This window comes from Pagrus pagrus (assembly GCF_965226575.1).
Source record: "Pagrus pagrus genome assembly, chromosome: 20".
NCBI lineage: Eukaryota > Metazoa > Chordata > Actinopteri > Spariformes > Sparidae > Pagrus > Pagrus pagrus.
The window spans coordinates 23,909,467-23,928,808 of NC_140207.1; the positions used below are offsets into that span (position 1 = coordinate 23,909,467).

Genomic DNA, 19,342 nt, shown 5'->3' on the forward strand with positions numbered 1-19,342 from the left:
GGTTTTGTGATCGGGTCTCATATTATCGCTCTATGTGCAAATAAACACAACCATTTTTACACAAAAAAGAAAATAAACAAACGTATAGCATAGGCCAAATTTACAAGAAGGCCTGTACAAAAGACAATCAAACTCCCCCACAACAATGGTACATTCCGGGGGATGGGCCATTGTTACCTGCAGTGCACCCATTTAGTCCACCTGCTGTCCCCCATATAGTTGATCCTCACCCACACAGCCAGCCCTTTGTCCCTCAGCATGGTGTGCGAGCGTACATACTGTACTTATGTGAGTAAGGTCATAACTTGGTGTTCTTGATGTGATAATTACTATAGGTTTGTACACATTATAGGAGCTGGTGGTGGGGTTGTTGATCACATATGTTGGAATGTTGGTTCACTGGGAGCTCTACTGGTTTAATGATTTATGGTTGACTGTCACTGATGATACACTTATGGTGGTTTTCAAGAGCACTTTGTTTAAAGTGACAAGTATATTTTTACAATTATGAAGGTTACGTTGCACAGTCACCAGCCTGAATTTGTTTATCATTATTTCCTTTGTTTCCTTTATAGGAAACCACACCTATTATGCTTTCTATTACCAGCAACAATAAAGACTTGAATTAAACCTGAACTACTGGCTCATGATTCTGAGCGATCACCTATGGTGGGTTCGTTTCCCCAAACTGGTAGAAGTCAAGACAGGATAGCCACAGTCAGCCATTCCTTCACTTCAAGGCCCAAACAATTTAGAATTCATTACCATTAGTCACCATTTCAAAGTTCATAAAGTTTATAAAGTTCCATCTCAACAACGCTCAAAATTGAGTGATTTTACAAGGGAGTCTGGTGAATTTCTTTTGCTGTGGCTGCTCTGACCTATAGTATGTTGGTGTTCAAGTTTGCCATATCCTGTACTGCAAAGCTACGCAAATTGTTGTAAATAGTTAATAACTACTTGTTTTAAGACATCCTGGCAATTCAAATTTATATAAAAAAGATTCATGTGGCACACCATTTACTATGATGCTGTTATGACTTAGCTCCCAGCACCCCCAACTGTGACTGACTTCCAGTGTACGTGGTTGTCATATATTCAAAGATTTTTTTCAAGAATTTCTATCAACAGCAATTTAGTCAGTGGTCAATAATTCAGTCAATAATCCCGCAGGAAACACTACCATCAACATATCTTGTTTGCATTCTGTTTTAAATCAGTTTCTCATCAGTCAGAAAATCCTTTAATTTCCTTGTCCAGTCATAACAGAACCGACCCAACAGTCCACCCTCTCTCCTCAAACAGGGAGGATTATGACCAAGCCTGTCTGTTCTCTCCTCTGAGTCACTGCTATAGTCATCCATGAAAGAAGGGATCAATGGTAGAGGAAAAGAACAAAGCAGCAGTGACAGACAGGATTGTTTCACAAGAATAAATGTTACTGTTTAGCATAACAATGGTATGTTCAGGAAAGCCAAGGAGGAGAATGAGAGAACAACTGAAAATGAAACACAAAGCTGAAAGCCTAAAGCCCCGCCCAGACCAATTTGGTGCCCTAGGCAAGATTTTAGCTGGCGCCCCCTTGCATCGCATACACTCACACAGAAACTGCATGTATGTATTCAATATTTTAAAAGTGCATCTGAAGAGAGAAGAGAAGTATATGTGACCACTGGATGTTACATTTTAATAAAAAAACAGATGCTTGGTGTGTGCTATACATAAGACTGATATAGACTAATAATGAAAATAAGATGAGATTCAGTCTAACCAGAGTGCAAAAAGCAGTAAAGTGCAGTGAAATTAATATATATATATATATACATATATATATATATATATATTTTACACAGTTGCAATCAAAATTATTCAACCCCCATTGCGTTTTAGGTTTGTTGGCGAAATTTAACATTTTTCAGGTGTTTGCAATGATAATAATCATATTACAAATTACACAAGTACAATTAAAATAGTTAAATAAAATTAATATTACAAGGATTTTATCCAAATTCAACCCTAAATCCTACTTTCAATGACTACTGCAGTCTCAAAAATATTCAGCCCCCTGAATAGAATTCCTCATAAGATGATTTTGGAAATCAGGTGTGGTCCCAAGCACACCTCATGCAAGCAATCAAGGACTTCATTAGTTGCATCAGGTGTGCTTGAGATAGAACACCTCAAATACCTGGACTGTTGACGGTGACGTTTCATTGCATGTTAGAAATATGGGTATGGGTGAAATATAATTTAGGAGAATTGTCCAAAACATTCAGAGAAGAGATCATTGCCTTGCACAAACAAGGAAAAGGATACAAAAAGATAGCAAAGGCACTGAATGTTCCTAGAGATACAATTGGAAGCATAGTTCGCAAGTTTAAAGTTAATGGAACAGTGGCTACACTACTTGGACGTGGCAGAAAGAGGAAGCTATCAACGGCTGCCACCAGAGTCCTGAGGAGGCAGGTGGTCAAAAACCCTCAACTGACTGCAAAAGACCTGCAGCAAGACTGGGTGGCAGCAGGCACTGACGTTTCAGTTTCCACAGTAAGGCGCATACTAAACACTGAAGGGCTCCATGCCCGAACTCCAAGACGTACACCACTACTGACCCAAAAGCACAAGAAAAGTTGGCTCCAATTTGCTCAAAACTATATAAATAAGCCAAAGAGGTTTTGGGATGCTGTTCTGTGGAGCAATGAAACAAAACTGGAACTTTTCGGGCCTATGGATCAGCGGTATGTCTGGAGGAGGAAGAATGAAGCATACGCTGAAAAGAACACCCTGCCTACAGTGAAGCATGGTGGTGGCTCAGTGATGCTCTGGGGCTGCTTCGCTTCCTCTGGCACTGGAAACCTGCAGCGTGTGGAGGGCAAGATGGATTCAATCAAGTATCAGGAAATCCTGGGAGAAAATGTCATGCCGTCTGTGAGGAAGCTGAAGCTTGGGCGTCATTGGACCTTCCAACAGGACAATGATCCCAAGCATACCTCAAAGTCCACCAAGGCTTGGTTTCAGAAGAAGTCCTGGAAGATATTAGAGTGGCCATCACAGTCGCCTGACTTGAACCCCATTGAAAATCTCTGGTGGGATTCGAAAAAGGCGGTTGCAGCATGCAAACCCAAGAATATTAGAGAACTTGCCCATGAGGAATGGGCTAAGATTCCTCAGGAACACTGCCAGAAGCTGGTAATTCGATTACAAAAAATGGTCGAAGCAAAATCTCTGCCTCGAGGCTTCGTTTAATTCCTATCACCCGCGTTATGTGGCCTGCTTAGCTCAGGGATCATTTTTCCACACGGACTGTTATTGCAGACACACACCACTACGTTCAGAATTGAGTGGGCGCGATGGCAGAGAGCCAAGAAACCGTCTGTAAAAGACAGAGAAGGTCTAAAGTTTGGGATCATTTCACACTTAAAAAAGAAGATAACAAAGTACAATGTGTCTACTGCAAAGCAGAACTGGCGTACCACAACAGCACGTCAACAATGATTCAACATCTGAACCAAAAGCATCCAGTTGTTAACACCAGCTCACCAAGTGTCGCCAACACAAGATAACGTAAACAATGATGTTAGCTAATTCAACGCAGCCTACCATCGCTAGTTAGTGCGTATGGCATTTGTAGAGGCTGTAGCCTGATGTCGCTATGACTAGATATCATGTTAAGATGTGGAAACTAATTTGTGTTAAATTGCAAGAGAGTAATAGCCTACACACCAAATAACTCCCAACACATCTCGTCTCTCTCACTCTCCCTCACGCACGCATGCGCACACAAACAAACACAGCCAAGAGTTGGAATTGGAATAAATACCTGCATGTTTTTTTCAGGAATAAAAGCCAATTGCTTGGTCTATTTAACAGGCCTGTCATTTTGGTTATGCATTATTTGGTATTGTTGTTTAATAATGCAAAATTATTTTTATTAGATTACTCGATTAACCGATGGGATAATCGGTAGAATACTCGATTCTAAAAATATTCGATAGCTGCAGCCCTATATTTTTGTAAACATATAACATATCTCACATCTATGTGTAATGTTGCAGAGACGTCTATTGAAGTTAGCATGCTAACCAGCTAGCCCCAAGCTACTCTGTAGGGTGACAGTCTGATAGTAAACAACACCAAGTGTGCAGTTATATCTAATTATATGCTGCCCCCTATTTGTTTGGAGCATGTATTTGACAGCTGGCCAATTCTTACATATTACACCTTTAAATTACTTTAAGGGAGCTAACAAGGGGCGGTACACATGTCTACAGATGTGGTTTATAATTTAGTTTCCTCATTCATTTCAAAGTGTGTGATGAGGGCCACCTCCCTGCTGATGACCTGTATGTAGGTGACTGTAATGACAACTGCAGGCCTCCTAACACCACAGACTGCTGCTGTCAGTGCTACACGCCCACTGTCCTTCAGCCTGTTGCATTTGTGTTCACACAGAAACGATACGTAGTAACGTTCATCAACCAATGTTTCACGAGTTGTCCTGAGTCAGCATGACCGTTGCTATTCGTGTAGCCCACCTGCCACAGTTTCCTCACACTGTCACTCACTGATACACTCAAACTACTCACTGCACATAATGTAACGTTACACTACAGCTGCTCTTAGCTACGACAGAGGTACAAGTTAAGCTAACGTTAGCTCATGTTATTTTAACAAATGTTATAGCCTAAAAGTAAAGAGTTCACCTTTCCTTCCGCATCAAACGGCTCGTTGTAGTCTACGTCTGCTCCGGAGTTGGAGGTGAGGGCTCCCTGGTCCCAGTCCGGGTAGGGGTTTGGAAAGGACCGCTCCTCCATCTCTGCCTCTGTAGCTGAGATCAGCTTCAGACGCTTGGACATGTTATCTCCCATCGCTACGGCGGCTCGGCAGGGATAAAAACCCTCAGACACACTGCACGGCCATTAGAAGGAAAATAAGCAATCGCGTTTCAGAAATGGCAATGTTTTAATTAAAGTCACACCAAAATGACACAAATTAATAATATGAGGATGGAATATGGTCATTAAAATGTGTTTTTATGCGTTTAGTCTGTCGCAGTGAATTGGCAAATTTATATCTCGGCTGTTCCTCTTACAAAATAAAGACAACAATATGTTTGAATGGATTTCAAACACGTTAATAAAAAAGGAGAACTTTGCTATATATATATATATATATATATATATATATATATATATATATATATATATATATATATAGCCTATATATTATAGAATATAAGAATCATAAATCAGCAAAATAGCATACAGCCTACTTTTATTTTGAAGACAATAAAACTCATACAGTTTATTTTTAGGCTGTAACAATGTACGTTTTACATTTCGAGGTGCAGATTTCTCATTTATCTTTGTTGTTTCACAGGCTATTCATGTCTTTATGAGGAGAAGAAGAACAATAAACCCACGAATACATATCAGTCCAGGTTTTCATTTAGTTTGGTGGTTCCACTATTTGGACTCCATTATCAATAGGAAAGTTTGCTCATATTAAACTTTTAAAAAAATGACAAAAATAAATTAGAACAGCTGAAGCTACTGTCCATTACTAAGCATTAAGTTAAACACCTGACGGTACAAACTTTAGCGAATGAATGTCACCTTGAGTAGGCTGAGCTGTCCACACAGGCCCCGACGACCGTTAATAAGCTATATGAAATTTAAAGATATGAAAGCATTTAAAAGCTATTACAAAACTGCTGAATTTTCTGCACCTCCTGTGTATTGGTCGCATACAGCCTAAAACAAAATGAGAGGGTAAAGTAGGAACAATGAAATGCAGAACATGTGTTGCTGCACTGTGTTCGCTGTGAAAGCAGGCAGCCCCAGCTACAATTCATAAAACACTGCAGGTGATGACAGGTGGAGCCAGAATCCGGCTTACCAAAGAGGCAGTATGGTCAGCAGGCTGTGCGCTCAGCAGTGGACGGTCCCCGGTCTCCTCAGGGCTGGTTGGTCTGTGCTTGATCCTGCTCGGTGGTTGCAGCAGCCTCCAGCCTCCCAGCAGCGTCTCTCAGCATCCCAGTGTCCAGCAGCCTCTGCTGTTCCCCGGTCAGTGGAAGTGGAAGCCGCAGTCAGAGCGTGCAGGCGGTCCAGTCAGCCATGTGTCACCGCATCACTGTGTTTCTGTCGGTCTCTCCCTCCTCTGCACCTCCCCGCTCCTCACTGAGCACCCAACCATCACAGTGCTGCTGATGCTGCTTGGCAAATCACAAATCCCTCCCCTCCACCTCCGCCCCGGCTGGAAACACAGACCCCGTGCGATCCGTGCAGACCACAGGCTGAGGGAGGTGTCCGAACCCCCCAGCCTTTGCCCAGCAGCACCCTCCTGTAATAGCCAGTACCCGTCAGTACCCGGCAGTCCAGTGCAGGCAGCTGACTTCAAATGTGAATGGTGACAGATGGTGTTGGTGTGTGATGCTGCCTGGATTAGGTAATATAGCAAACAAATCCACCCCCACCCCCTCCACACACAGCACCACCTCCCCCTGTCGCCTCCTTCATCCACCCTCCTCTCACTTTCTCCCCCTGCTTCAACAGCCATCATTTGAACATTTCCAGCTCTTATATCCTGTAAAGCATTGCGACCAGCAAACATTGAGATCGATCCATTATTAAACACCCTCAGAGAGTAAAACTTGGATCTTACTTAATGTGATTCCTCAGAGACTCTCCAGTTTGATACAGAAACACATTTTAGCTTCTTCTCATTAACAATTTCCTCGAGCACTTTACATAAATGCTTTCCTGATTCACTTCTTCCAAACAGGCTGACCACTATAACAATTAGTGATGAGAGCACTAATGGCATTTGATTCAACTATTTCCCATCTACACTTGCCCTCACAGTAAATCTCTCCAGTCCTGTGTACATAACCTCTACAGCAGGGTCGCTGCCTTCCAGCAAAGCTCTCTGTCCCTTATCTGCTCCATCTCCATCTCTGTCTCTGTCACTGTCTCTCAGAGGAGATGCACAGGCTCTGAATGGATATGCTGAACAAGTGAGACGTATCTACATTATAGGGTAAAACTGATGAAGCCATGTCTGTTGACCTTTTTGTTTAAAAGTTGACCTTTAAAAACTGGAATCTGCCCAAACTACCATCAAATTTAAGTTTCTGTTCATATGATTTGTAAATTCAATCGTTCAGTACTTGTTTTGTTTTGTTTTTTGTTTTTTGAAAATTGAATTTCAGTCAGCAGAGTGGGTCAGGTAAGCATATCTTTAGTAACACAAAAGGATACTAAAAGCCAACACCCACCCAGCCGCAGTCTGCTCACCCTGCTGGTTCAAAATGAAACTTTTCTACTCTTTCAGCTGTATTGGCAAACGTCAGCAAAACCAAGGAGCTGATTGTTGATTTTAGAAAAAAAGAGGCAAAGATACACACCCCTGTCTACATCAGTGGAGCTGAGGTGGAGCAGGTGGAGCTGAGGTGGAGCAGGTGAACAGTTATAGGAATCACCATCACTGAGAACCTATCTCAGTCATCACACATCACCACCCTGGTTATAAAATCACAGGAAAGGCTCTACTTCCTACAGAAACTTAGGAAGGCTACATTCTGGAGCCAGATTCTGGTCAACTTGTACAGAGGAGCAACAGAAATCATCCTGACTGGAAACATCACAGACTGGCATGGTTCATCACGGCCCAGGACAGGACGGCTCTACAGTGGGTGATCAAAACCACCAGACCATCACTGGTACCATCTACAGAGCACTGGTGACATCAGTGAAGTGAGATGTCTGCACAGAGCCCAAAGATACTAAAAGACAACACCCACCCAGACGCAGTCTGTTCACCCTGCTGCCATCTGACAACAGATACAGAAGTATCCACTGCCATACCACCAGACTACAGAGCAGCTTCACTCCCCAGGCTGTGAGACTGCTGAACTCATCATCAACACTCCTTTTTATAAAAGAGATGTAGCACAAAGGACTCAAACATTCTGTTGTTTTTTTAAATCCTTGTGATTTAAAAAATTACAAAACATTTTTGACCTTGTTACCTTGTAGAATGCTACATGCTTTTACTTTAGCTTCGCTACAGAAAGGGCACACTACTTCCTTCATTAGCACTGAATGCATTGTGTAAGTCACAGAAGGGGGAATCTTCCAGTACGGACATAATTGTAGGGGATACGAGGATCTGGGACAAGATACTAGTGACAAATTTGCTCACTCCAGCAGCCTTACCAGCCATAAAATGAGTTTGTCCCGAGGCTGGTGAAAGGTAAATTTGATGTGGTCATCAAATTTCAGTGCATTTCATTATCCGTCACATTATGATATATTTTATGTAAATGGTCATTTTGGCCTGATGGTGGTGCTTGACAAAATTATTGGTGGGGGGGGTCACTGAAGTAATAGGAATAATTCCCCAGAGATCCTGAAAGGCAGTCTGCCCAGGAAACGAGTTATAGTCAACTCAGCCCTCAAAAGCCTAACAAGTCCTCCCAAATAAACAACATTTGTCACTCGTTATTGTTCGCATGAGTGACATACTGTATCGTTTGTCAAGGTTTTAACCTGGTTGGGTGGGAAAAATTACTTGATTAAAGGGGAACAGCAATGATTTTACACATCAAAGTCTTCAGATTTGGGGACTACTGCATGTGAAATAAGTTGTATAGAGCCTTTGCGTCTCCAGAGGGAGCTGTGCCAGGTCTGATGAATCTCTGATTGAGACTAGAGGCTCCTGGCTACATTAGCTGCTGCTAACATAACACGCTCAAATCTCAGAGGGCATCTTTGGTCCTAATTTTTCAATTGTGATCCTTTAAAAGAATCTGTCATTTTGTCTTCTGTGAGTACACTTCTCAAGTATGTTGTTAACTAATTTAAGTGTGTGCATTTTATCAGAACACAACAGATGTTAGCAAAAGAAGTGCAATGTAGTCTAACCTTTTGCATTTAGCCCAAGGAGCTTGATGAGGGGGGCTATAGAGAGCATGTCATGTCTTGGAAACATCTGCTGGTTGAGCAATTAACATGGTTCACTTGCTGCATTTATACAGCATTCACCACACCCTACTGTAAACAGAGTGCTGCTGCCTGATCGCTGTCTTCTGCATTTCCTCCCTCTTGACCCAGTGGGAGATTTTTGACAAAGAAGAATCTAACTTTCAGGCAGAGACAGATGTAGTAGAGCATAAAGGAAGTGGGAGAAAATGAGGTTCTGCTGGGAACCTCTCTGGGAGGGAGAGCAGACGGTAGCTCCAGTGCCCTGCAGTTCCCAGGAGGCTGATTAATGGAGGTGGGCTTGCGGTGACTGGTAGGTTAGTCATCCAGGTCAACCTGAGAGTTAGCAAACTAGGGAAGGCAACTATGCCTTCCCTAGTTTTATAAAGTGAGAAGTTACTCACTGAGACAATTTAGGAATAACAGCAGTGCAGTTCATTTTCCAGTAAAAAACAAAAAACAGCAAAGACTGCAACATTTCTTCAAGTTCTAAAGGAATCTTTCTTTTCTTGATCTTTCTGCTGACAGGCTCCTGGATCAGACTGATGATTCTTGACATTTCCTCTTCTTTGTTCCAAAAATGAGCTATTTACACACTGGAACTCTTCTGGAGTGAGAAGAGATGATAATCAAAAGAAAACAGAGAACAAAATGGGTTGAGGAGAGATCCAAATATTGTACAGGAGGAATACATCAGGCAGAGATACTAAGCACACTGCACCCACAGAAAGCAAAGCTGCTATGGGACCATGTGTTGGATCAGTCATGATCATGACATGTACAGCATTCAGCATGAACACACTAGTGGGGTGACTTAACCGGAACTGTCAATCAGGGCAATCATGGACATTAATAGAGGTACATGGAGTGAGAGACACTGTACAGTAGAAAGTAAATAGTAACAAATGCAGTAAAATAATACAAAAGCAAAACTTCCTCACATGCAGGAGCTCCTGTAAAAAGAGGACATTCTGTCAACACTTCCATTTTTGGTATTATTTTAGGCCTTATGCCAGGATCAAACTACATAATACTTTGGTCTTTTGAAATTAACACTGTCAGATTGAGATGATGTCCTTCAGTGTTGAAGGTGTGCTCTCTGTTTCCTCACCATCAGGATAGAGAAGGTGAGTGTGTGCAGGTACAGTGGACATGTCACATCCTCAGAGCTAGTGATTGAGCTGATTAAGCTCCTGACTTTCTTAAGTCTTATTATTACAGGTTTACTGAAATTAAATAAAAAAATCATTTGTCTTTGTTTCTCCATGTCAACAGTCAGATGGGTGCCTTATGCTCTCTATCTATGGGTCTTTATCAGGGGCTCCACAGATTAATGCATGGGGGCCACCAGCTTATTGTTTTATGATATTTTTTGAATTATCATTAATGTTCTTTATTTAATCCAACATATTATTAGCAAAGATTAATTTGTGAAAAAATAACATCTTATTAACACAATATTAATATCTATCCATGATTGCTCGTGCAATCATGTGAGCAAGCTCACCTAACAGTACTCTAAATCACTGTGTGGCACCCATCCACAACTATGTATTACTGAAACATATTGGGCAGTTATCTGTTTTATGATCTCAAGTGTACAGACATTCTTGTGAGACACAGTGGAATGTTTTGTAACTAATGAAAGAGGAGACTCTGAAAGACCCACCGCCTCAGAAACCACTGGAGAAGATGCAGAGGGTGAGGCTAACGCTGCTAACAATGGCCACGCTCAAACTGCTACTGACTTGTTCATACATAGCACTATAGGCCAATCTACATGTTATTGTAGGCCCAGTTTAATATGCAACAGAATTTTGTTTCTAGCAGGGGGTCTCTCTCGGTCAGCTAAGGGGTCCATGGCCTGAAAAACTGGCATACTCTTGGAGGGAAGGCTAACTACTTCTGAAATCCTTTTTGTTGGAACATTGTGAGGCATCCCAGATATTGTGTGGACTATCGTTTACCACGACGCGATACATTGACTCCCCATGTTCATCAGGTATGGCCATTATGGGCTGATATCCTGTCTGTCTGAATTTACCACTATCCATAGTCAGATAACAAGATCAATATCAGCTCTATCTCTGTGTGTCCACTACATACTGTACATCAGTCCTGTACATCTTCAGCCTTGCTTACGCACTGACACAATGCAGGGTGATACTGTGAGCATAAATGCCTTAAAATTCGATAATACTCCTTCTAAATCCCCAAAAGTTTAAAATGGTTATATGTTGTTATTTGCAGATATTGAAAAAGTAACAATGACACATTGTAGTTTTAGGTGCAGTTAGCTTTAGAGCTATTTCATGGTGTCCTGCACACCAACCCCTGGTTACTGTTGGTAGTCCATCCAAAAATGTTGTCATAGGTTTGAACACCATCTGCCTCACAACAAAACCTTACCAATCCTACCAACTAACAAGCTCGGACATCAATAACACATCAATAAGACATCTGACTGTAAGACACAAACACTCCTTGGACCTATCACTAGAAACAGAGAAATGTCATCGTGATGATTTTGTAACTGATTTGTCTCATTTACAGTGACATTTGTGACATTACTGACAAATGATGACATTACAAGTTATTACATTATCATCTTTTCCTCTCTTGCCTCAGAGGGAGAAGAGATCCATTCTTATCTGTGTTGCTCTGCCACTGACATACATTTGCTTCTCATTTCCATAACAATGAGAAGCTCTTGCAGGGCGATAGCTAAACCTGCAGACTCAGCTTTTTCTCTTGCTGTGTGTGTTAACCGAGGTGATGCCTTACCTTAGTCATCTCAAAGGTTTCTCTTATTCCTCAGCCAGATATGATACCACTGAGCTATTGCTGCAGTAATAGTGAGAGAAATGTTTTGCTCTCATGTCTGTTGTGTTTTCAGATCCAGCAGAGCATTGCTTTAGACACGTGCTGCCGAAGGGAAAAAACACAGCCGATGCAGAATTATGGCAGAGCTTCACATTGCTCATTACCTCGCTTCATTGAAGGCTAATTCATCAACCTGTCTTACCAGGCACGACACACACACCAAGCCAACATTTACTCACATAACAGCGCTGTGTGAACGTATTTCTTCATTGTTGTGTGAATGCATTTATGGATGTGTGTTTATTCACCAGGAGTCTTGGAGTTGGAGATGATTCTAAAAAATGAGCAGAAGCATTTTTTTAACCTTCACAGAAAGAGAAAATCTAATCTCTGAGAGCTGTTTCCCTCCAAACACAGTGGAGCAGAGACAGAGGTCGGGATGGGTTCAGAGTGCTTCACAACAATAACTCTCCCAAAAGAAAACCTTTCAATAATAGTGCAGTTCATTTTTTAAATTTGAGTTTGTGTATAGCGTACCATTCAAAAACAAGGTCGTTCAAAGTGCTTTTCAGACATAGAAAAGGTATGAAGACAAATAAAACGTGAATATATTTTAAACATAAGTAAGTATAAAAATTGGATTTAAACAGAAGAACTGAGAATTAGAGTCAACCTTCTTGGAGTTTGTGCTGGATATGTGGTGAATAAAAACTGAATGCTGCTGCTCTAATTCTCCAACACATGAAAAGCAAGTGTAAAGATCTGCGAGCAGGAGTTATGAGATTGTCTTTCTTGGTCATATTGAGGAACAGAACGCTTTGAGATTACTCATAAGTTAACTATAACTATAAGTTTCATCTGTTTGATCCACTTTTCAGAAAAACCTGTATGGACACTATTGCCGTACTCTAGCCTACTGAATATAAAGCATCGACAAGTTGCACAAACAAAGTGTTTTCTAAAACTGGTCACAAAGTCAGAATTCTCGGCCAGACAGCCAAACAGTTGAGGCTCAGGGGCACTGGGCAGCAGGACCTTCAAGGAGCTGGGCCGCAGTGAGGATGAGGAGCTAGGTAGCAGAGAGCCAGGACATTGGTAGGAGCCCCGCTCCCTTCTGGAGGGCAGAAGCTGGCTCAATGGCAGGATCAGACAGGGAACTGGCTGGCTCTGTGTTACCCTACCAGTCAACTGACATGAGGCTAGCAGGCTAATGGCTTTCCAACTCAGGAACAGAGATGGTTAGGCTGGCTGTTAGAGGTCTGGGAGGTTAGCTGGGAGCTAGCAGGCTAGATGCTAGCTGGCTCAAAACGGATCATCCTTCATGCCCATGTTACTCTTCATACACAAGAAGAAATTGTGCATGCTGTTTCTGACCCACAGTTGGAAGCTAGTGTCCAGTGGGTCCATTTCAGTCAATTCATACTGTCAGGGACCAAAAAAAAGGACCTAAATGCAAAAATCCAGGCAGAATAATAAAGGTGGAAAAGAGGCAATGAGAGATAGTGTAAACCATAACATGACCTGGGATGAAACCCTAAAAAATGAAACAGGAAATCACTGAACTTAAACTCAGAACCATAAGAACTACGTTTATACAGTAAACTTAGGCCACAACTAAACCAACATTTCTGCTTTGTGGTCTTTAACATTAGGCTTCAATGTGAGCAATGACTTTCATTGGTTCATCTTTGACACAATTATTTCCGTTATGCCTTTGCAAAATATCAAAGTGCCATGTGGATAAGACCCTCATGACCCATCTTTTTTAAATCCTACATTCAGTCTGTCTTAACATTTTCTGTAACTTGCTGGTATGGCAGTCTCAGTGTCAAAAATGCTCTTTCCAGAATAGCGAAGGTCAGGTCAAAGTAACCTCACTGACCTGCAGACGGGTAGTGTGACAGGCTAAATGCATCCTATAAGTCAGCTCCCACAACTTTCATTCAGAGTTTCTGATCGTACCTTCTGGCTCCTGGTTCAGATTTCCTCCATAAAGAGCAATAATGATACAGACAGTTGTTCATTCTCACCGACCTCTCTCCATTCAGGACTGAGCATGTTCACTGAACGTGCCCATATTTTTGGTGAGCAGTGAATTGAACGTACCATTTGCAACAAATAAACATGAGTGTTGCTCACTGCAGCAAGCGTTAACAACGCAGCACTGTTTTAAGGAAGTCTGCTGCAAATGAAAGAGGGTAATGTTTCATACATAGTGGCGTCATTATGGATCCCACTGCTTTTGTTTCAAGGACCCGCCCTAATCTGCCTCTGAATTCTCAACAAGTCATGAGCATAGCCTCTATGTGACCCAAGGCATCATGGAATTTTTGCTTGTCTGTCTTACATTTTATGTACAACTTCCATTTGTGTGTATGCATTCAAAACTAGGTTAGGGTCAGTAATATTGGTTGAGGTTGGTCATGATTTCATAATTTTTTGCAGTCAATATATAGGCCCAGTAATGGAAAATGATTTAGTTCCATATAATTGACAAGTTTTCTTGTGAGATCAGGATCCTTCGCCATTTTCACCCCACAACACAGGATGACACCTGGATATTGAAGTTCCATAAATCCAGGTGTTTAGTCTTTGGAGCCCCTTGCTGAAAATGTAAATGCTCCTGCAGTTTTTTTTAAGACCGAGACATGCATGATTTATCACAATAACCCAATCCAGACAGTATAAATTGATTGCAGCTCCAGCCTATGCTCAGTCTGGGGTAAGTGGAGCTTTGAGAGTTGGTCAGGAGGCAGACAGGCACTTCAGCTTCCAGCCACAGCTCAGACAGCCTGGATGTTGTCAGAAGGATTTTGCTCAGTAGCTTTTCTATTAGAAAAGGCTTTGAGTTCATCAAGGCAGAGGCTTTGGTTCATCAAGATGAGCACATCCAGCCACTGCCTTCACTCAGTTTATTGTTAATAACCTTTGGCAATGTTGAGTTATGAGGGAGACAAAAGCTCCAGCTCCAGTGAAATAAGGGCTGCTGACATTTAGTGTTCTTATGGAGGCAACAATTCTATAGATTACATTTATGACAGGACTGAGTTTTACATGCCAGCAAGAACGAAAAGATCCACAATGAAAACAGCATTTATTGGCTGTTTCTTCAGCCATCAATATCAATGCAATGTTGACTCTATAAGGCTGAGTCAGATTTCAAATGCTACATTCAGGGCTTTAAAGGTCCAGTGTGTAAGATTTATTGCAACATGAAACATAAAAACATTAAAAACACAAAGAGCCCCCTCTGGAGAGAGTGTTTGGTTTTTCCATTCTGGGTAACTTCAGAAACATGGCGGACTCTCTGGAAGAGGACCTGCTCCCTCTGTGGGTGAAAGGACTCAGTCTATGGAAACAAAAACACAATGAGTCTTGCTTTGAGATGAATACACACAAAATATTTATTAATTAACAACAACCTAACCCATATTTCACCATGACAGCCAAGTTATGTGGCCATGCAAATTAATTTTATGTCATACACTGCAGAAGAAAAACAACCAAAAGCCAACGGGATCTTTCATAGACACTCAATATGTGTGTATATATATATTACTGATGAGAGGCGGTTGTGTAGTCCTATTTGGTGGCAACTGGATGTTGCTTAAAAAACTCCCAGTTTCATATTATTTACATGTTTATGATCAATCTCATCATTTTGTCATCCTGATTGTCAACACTGAAATATTACTATGATGGCATATCCTGTACACAGGACATCATTGCATGTTCTTTTCTGGGAGAGTGATCACTCTGTTGCTCTTTCTGAGGTTTCCTCCATTGTCTCCAAGATTTTCTTGGGGGACTACATGTACGGAGGGTGTTGTATGCTAGCTGTATGCTAGCTGTATGCTGCTTGAGGCAAATATGTGATTTTTGATACACAATATGCCCGTGCTGCTAACTGCTCATATCTCATATCATATCTTATCTTATGATGCATTTTAAAATATTCTTAAAGCATTGTTATTGTTGTATAACACTTTTACTTTAATATTGTCATTTTTATTCATTAGACTAGTTGTTTGCTATCATAATTTTTTTTCTACTGTAACAACATTGTGTTCACAGTGTTCAGTGCCCAGTTTCCCATATTATCTGGTTTATTGCTGAACAAAGCTTTTTAAAAGCGTTGTCCTTATTAAGAGTACAGTGAAGTGAACCGTGTAAAGGAATATACATACACACGTGTCTATGGATGTATTTATATATGCATTTATATGGGCTTTTCTCCAAAAGTGCATCCGAACAATGACCCCACCCTGCTGTTCCATTTTACAGCAGGCACTGTCCGTCTACAAGCTCTGTAATACTTGGATCACAGTGATGAGATGAGGGAGATTATCTCCACGGCAACCGCTTGCCATGATGACAGGATGCAGGAATTTTTTGCAGGAATGTGTTGCAGCCTGTCAGCCTTACGAGGGGATAACGGGCCATATCCAACCACCCACATGCCCATACACATACACACACACAAACACACACACACACACACACACACACACACACACACACACACACACACACACACACAGGAGTTAATCAGAGAGAAAAGTGGGTCGCCTGCAAAACTAAGCAGTAAGACAACGACCTCTGACAGTGGTCACTCCCCAGGCCTGGACATTTAATAACACTGACACTCACATGGTCTCAGAGCTCTGCAGTGATGAGCAGAGCAGTACTGTGGACTCTAAAGCCAGCAATCTCAATACTTTCTTACTTCTCTCAGCAGTGTGCCCAGTGGTTCACACTGAATATATAAATCTTTAAAAACTCCTCACAAATATATATTTTTATATAGATATATACAGTGGTATAGTCTGGTCACTGTAGTTGTCATCAAACATCATGCAAACAGGACGCAATAGTGCATCTGTTGGGGGATATTTTCAGAAACGCATTAATACACATTTGCAGTAGTGAGTCTTCCCACCAGCAGGTTTGTGTATGTCGAATTGAGTCATCAATGTTTTTGATCATGCTACAGACGTCCTTGTTTAATCTGTTAATCATCTGGCCAATAAAATGTTAGAAAATTATGAAAAAATGCATTTCCAGAAGCCCAAGAATGTTTTTTATGGAAGAGGATCAGGGCCGTATGTGAAAATTTCATTTGAGTTCAATCTTTAATGTCAGAAGTCTGAGATTGACGACATTGAAGTCAGAACTAAAATATGTGTTTCACATGCAGCCCTGATCCTCTTCTGTAGATTTATGCCCATCAGTCTTTTGCATGCCTCTCCTCTCTCTGCTGTCTCTTTTCTGCTCTGATCAGCCGATGACCTCTGTTGGTGACCAGTAGGAAATGCAGCCAGACTGACACTACCATGGCTGGTACTCACTTCATTACTGAACGATGGATAATAAATAAGGACGATGAAAATATTGTGAAACTATCAGGTGAAGTTCCATAAAGAGATTTTTGGGGGGGATTGGTTGAGACACATTACACTTTGCACGTTTCATGTTTGAATGTGTGCTCACAATAGTTAGTTTAAAAGCAGTGCATTTGTGTAGAAAACACGTTTACACATTAAATGTATTATTTCTTCAGGTATACTGTAGATTTGATCAAATTGAGCATGTTTTCATAATGTTCACGGGGCCACAACCATACAATACTGATGTCATGAATAAAAGTGTTTTAGTCATGCACAGGGTGTAATTTAGTCATTTGGAGGTCTCTCAATCAAAACTAAACAAGAGATGTCAGAAGTGTGTGATCGTGGGAGTTGTTTTCTTGATTGTTATTCAATCACATACATCTTATGAAAATCTCAATGTGATTCAGGCAGAAATGTTCACAGAAAAGGTCGAGGTTTTAAGTTTCTTTGCTGATTAGATCGACAGGCTAAAGTACTGAGCTCTGTCTCTCTTTTGTCTTCCACTGGGCATTTCATACCAACAATGCACAGCACACATTGTCAAAGAGGGAAAAAGGGAGAAGGTTGTTAAAAAAAATGTTGTTATAGAATCACTGAACCCAAACTTGATCCAACAAACACACCTGACCTGTAACTTGAAAGCAGTTGGGTTGCACAACTCTAATACACATACATTTTAAAGAAGTATTATGTTTTCCGTGTTTTACTTTACTACCGTCCAACTTTTCATTGACTTGAACAGTCTGCGCTGCATTACCACACAACAATAACCTCTTCGCCCCTACCAGGCAAGTTATTTGTCCATGCAAATGGATTTTCATGTGGTGTAGATAAGAATGGAAGCCACAGGCTGTCTGAAAAGGAGGAATAACACAATCAAAGGTCTGCCTTGAGGCTGCATGGAGGCTAAATGTACAGCACTCACAAAGGCTCCGTCACACCAGCATTTAAGATAACAAGATTTCACAATTAAACCAATTAACTTCAATGGAATCCACACCATTTGCTTGAGTGGGTGCAGTAAATCCAAACATATAGACGCGAGAACTTGTACCTTTTATTAATAGGAAATCATCTTGACAGTGCTGAGCTGTGACGGAATGAAGAGCCAGAGTCCAAAACAATGAATGCACCATCCATTTTATGCAGTTCTCCTCTGCTGGATTGTAAGCTGTTACAGAAAGAGGAGTAGTTTGTAGGAAGTAAGGAGACAGGAAATAATGTTACCTATTGTTACATGAGGTCTGCGGCTGAAAGGCTGTTAGCATTCCAAATCCTCAAAAACATTAGAAATGGCTTATAGACTTTCCTGCAGTCAGCCTGCCAAAGGCACACAGCCGCAAAACTTCTGTGGCGTTGTGTTGTGTGATAAAACGACAATAGTATTTGCACAAAAGGGTGAACTTCTGCTGTGTTTTGGCTCTTCCTTCAAGTGACAATGACGTCTTGGGGACCTGAAAATGCAAAGTTTTCAAAATGGGTTACAAAGTGTAATCTTTTGAAAACGGCACCTTTACCATCTTCATGTAAACTGCCAATACACAGTTCCTGTGAAAACTTTGACAACATGGCCCCACTTTGTGTTTGTGTGTTACGTATTCAGCCTAATAGCCATGTGTGAATAGGAGGACAAGAATAATGCAGACTTTCTAACTTTGTTTGTGCCACTGACTCACTGAGTTTAGTGACGCTCTTCCAACAAAGTGTAGATTTTACTGTGATGTGATGACTCACCACTCTGTAGAAAAAAGTGTATTCTGTCTATTCTGTGGTGTGAATCACAAAGCTACATTGCCACCCACTGGCCTGGCATGAATACTACAATGTTTTCAATTGTTTTTGCGGATCTATGTTCACGAGGATTGTTTTCATAACTTGTCGTATGAACACAAAACTATTTTAAAAACCAAAGGAGAAACTTTTCAGTTTTTAGCAGAACTGTCGTCATGCAAATGGATTCTCAAAGGGACACCTTGTAGTTTTCCAGAATAAAAATTTACAATATTAATGAGGTAATAATACAAACTCATAAATATGCATTTTTCCATAAGTGAATAAACAAGCTGTTCTCAGAGGAAGCTAAGGTCCCAGAACACTGTTTGAAGCTATAAAGGTGGCAAATATACACAAAGTAAAACAATATAAATT

General features: G+C 41.1%; 1 protein-coding gene across 1 annotated transcript in view; it reads right to left on the bottom strand.

Moving 5' to 3' along the window:
• lancl2 (LanC lantibiotic synthetase component C-like 2 (bacterial)) overlaps nt 1-6,398 on the bottom strand; it is a 38,767-nt gene extending 32,369 nt beyond the window's left edge. Inside the window, exons 1-2 of the mRNA XM_084341184.1 lie at nt 5,899-6,398; nt 4,704-4,908 (exon numbers count right to left, since the gene is read on the bottom strand). Coding sequence (XP_084197310.1) covers nt 4,704-4,868 — 165 coding nt within the window. The 5' untranslated portion in view covers nt 4,869-4,908; nt 5,899-6,398. The remainder of the gene's footprint in view (nt 1-4,703; nt 4,909-5,898) is intronic.
• Nucleotides 6,399-19,342: the final 12,944 nt, after the last annotated feature.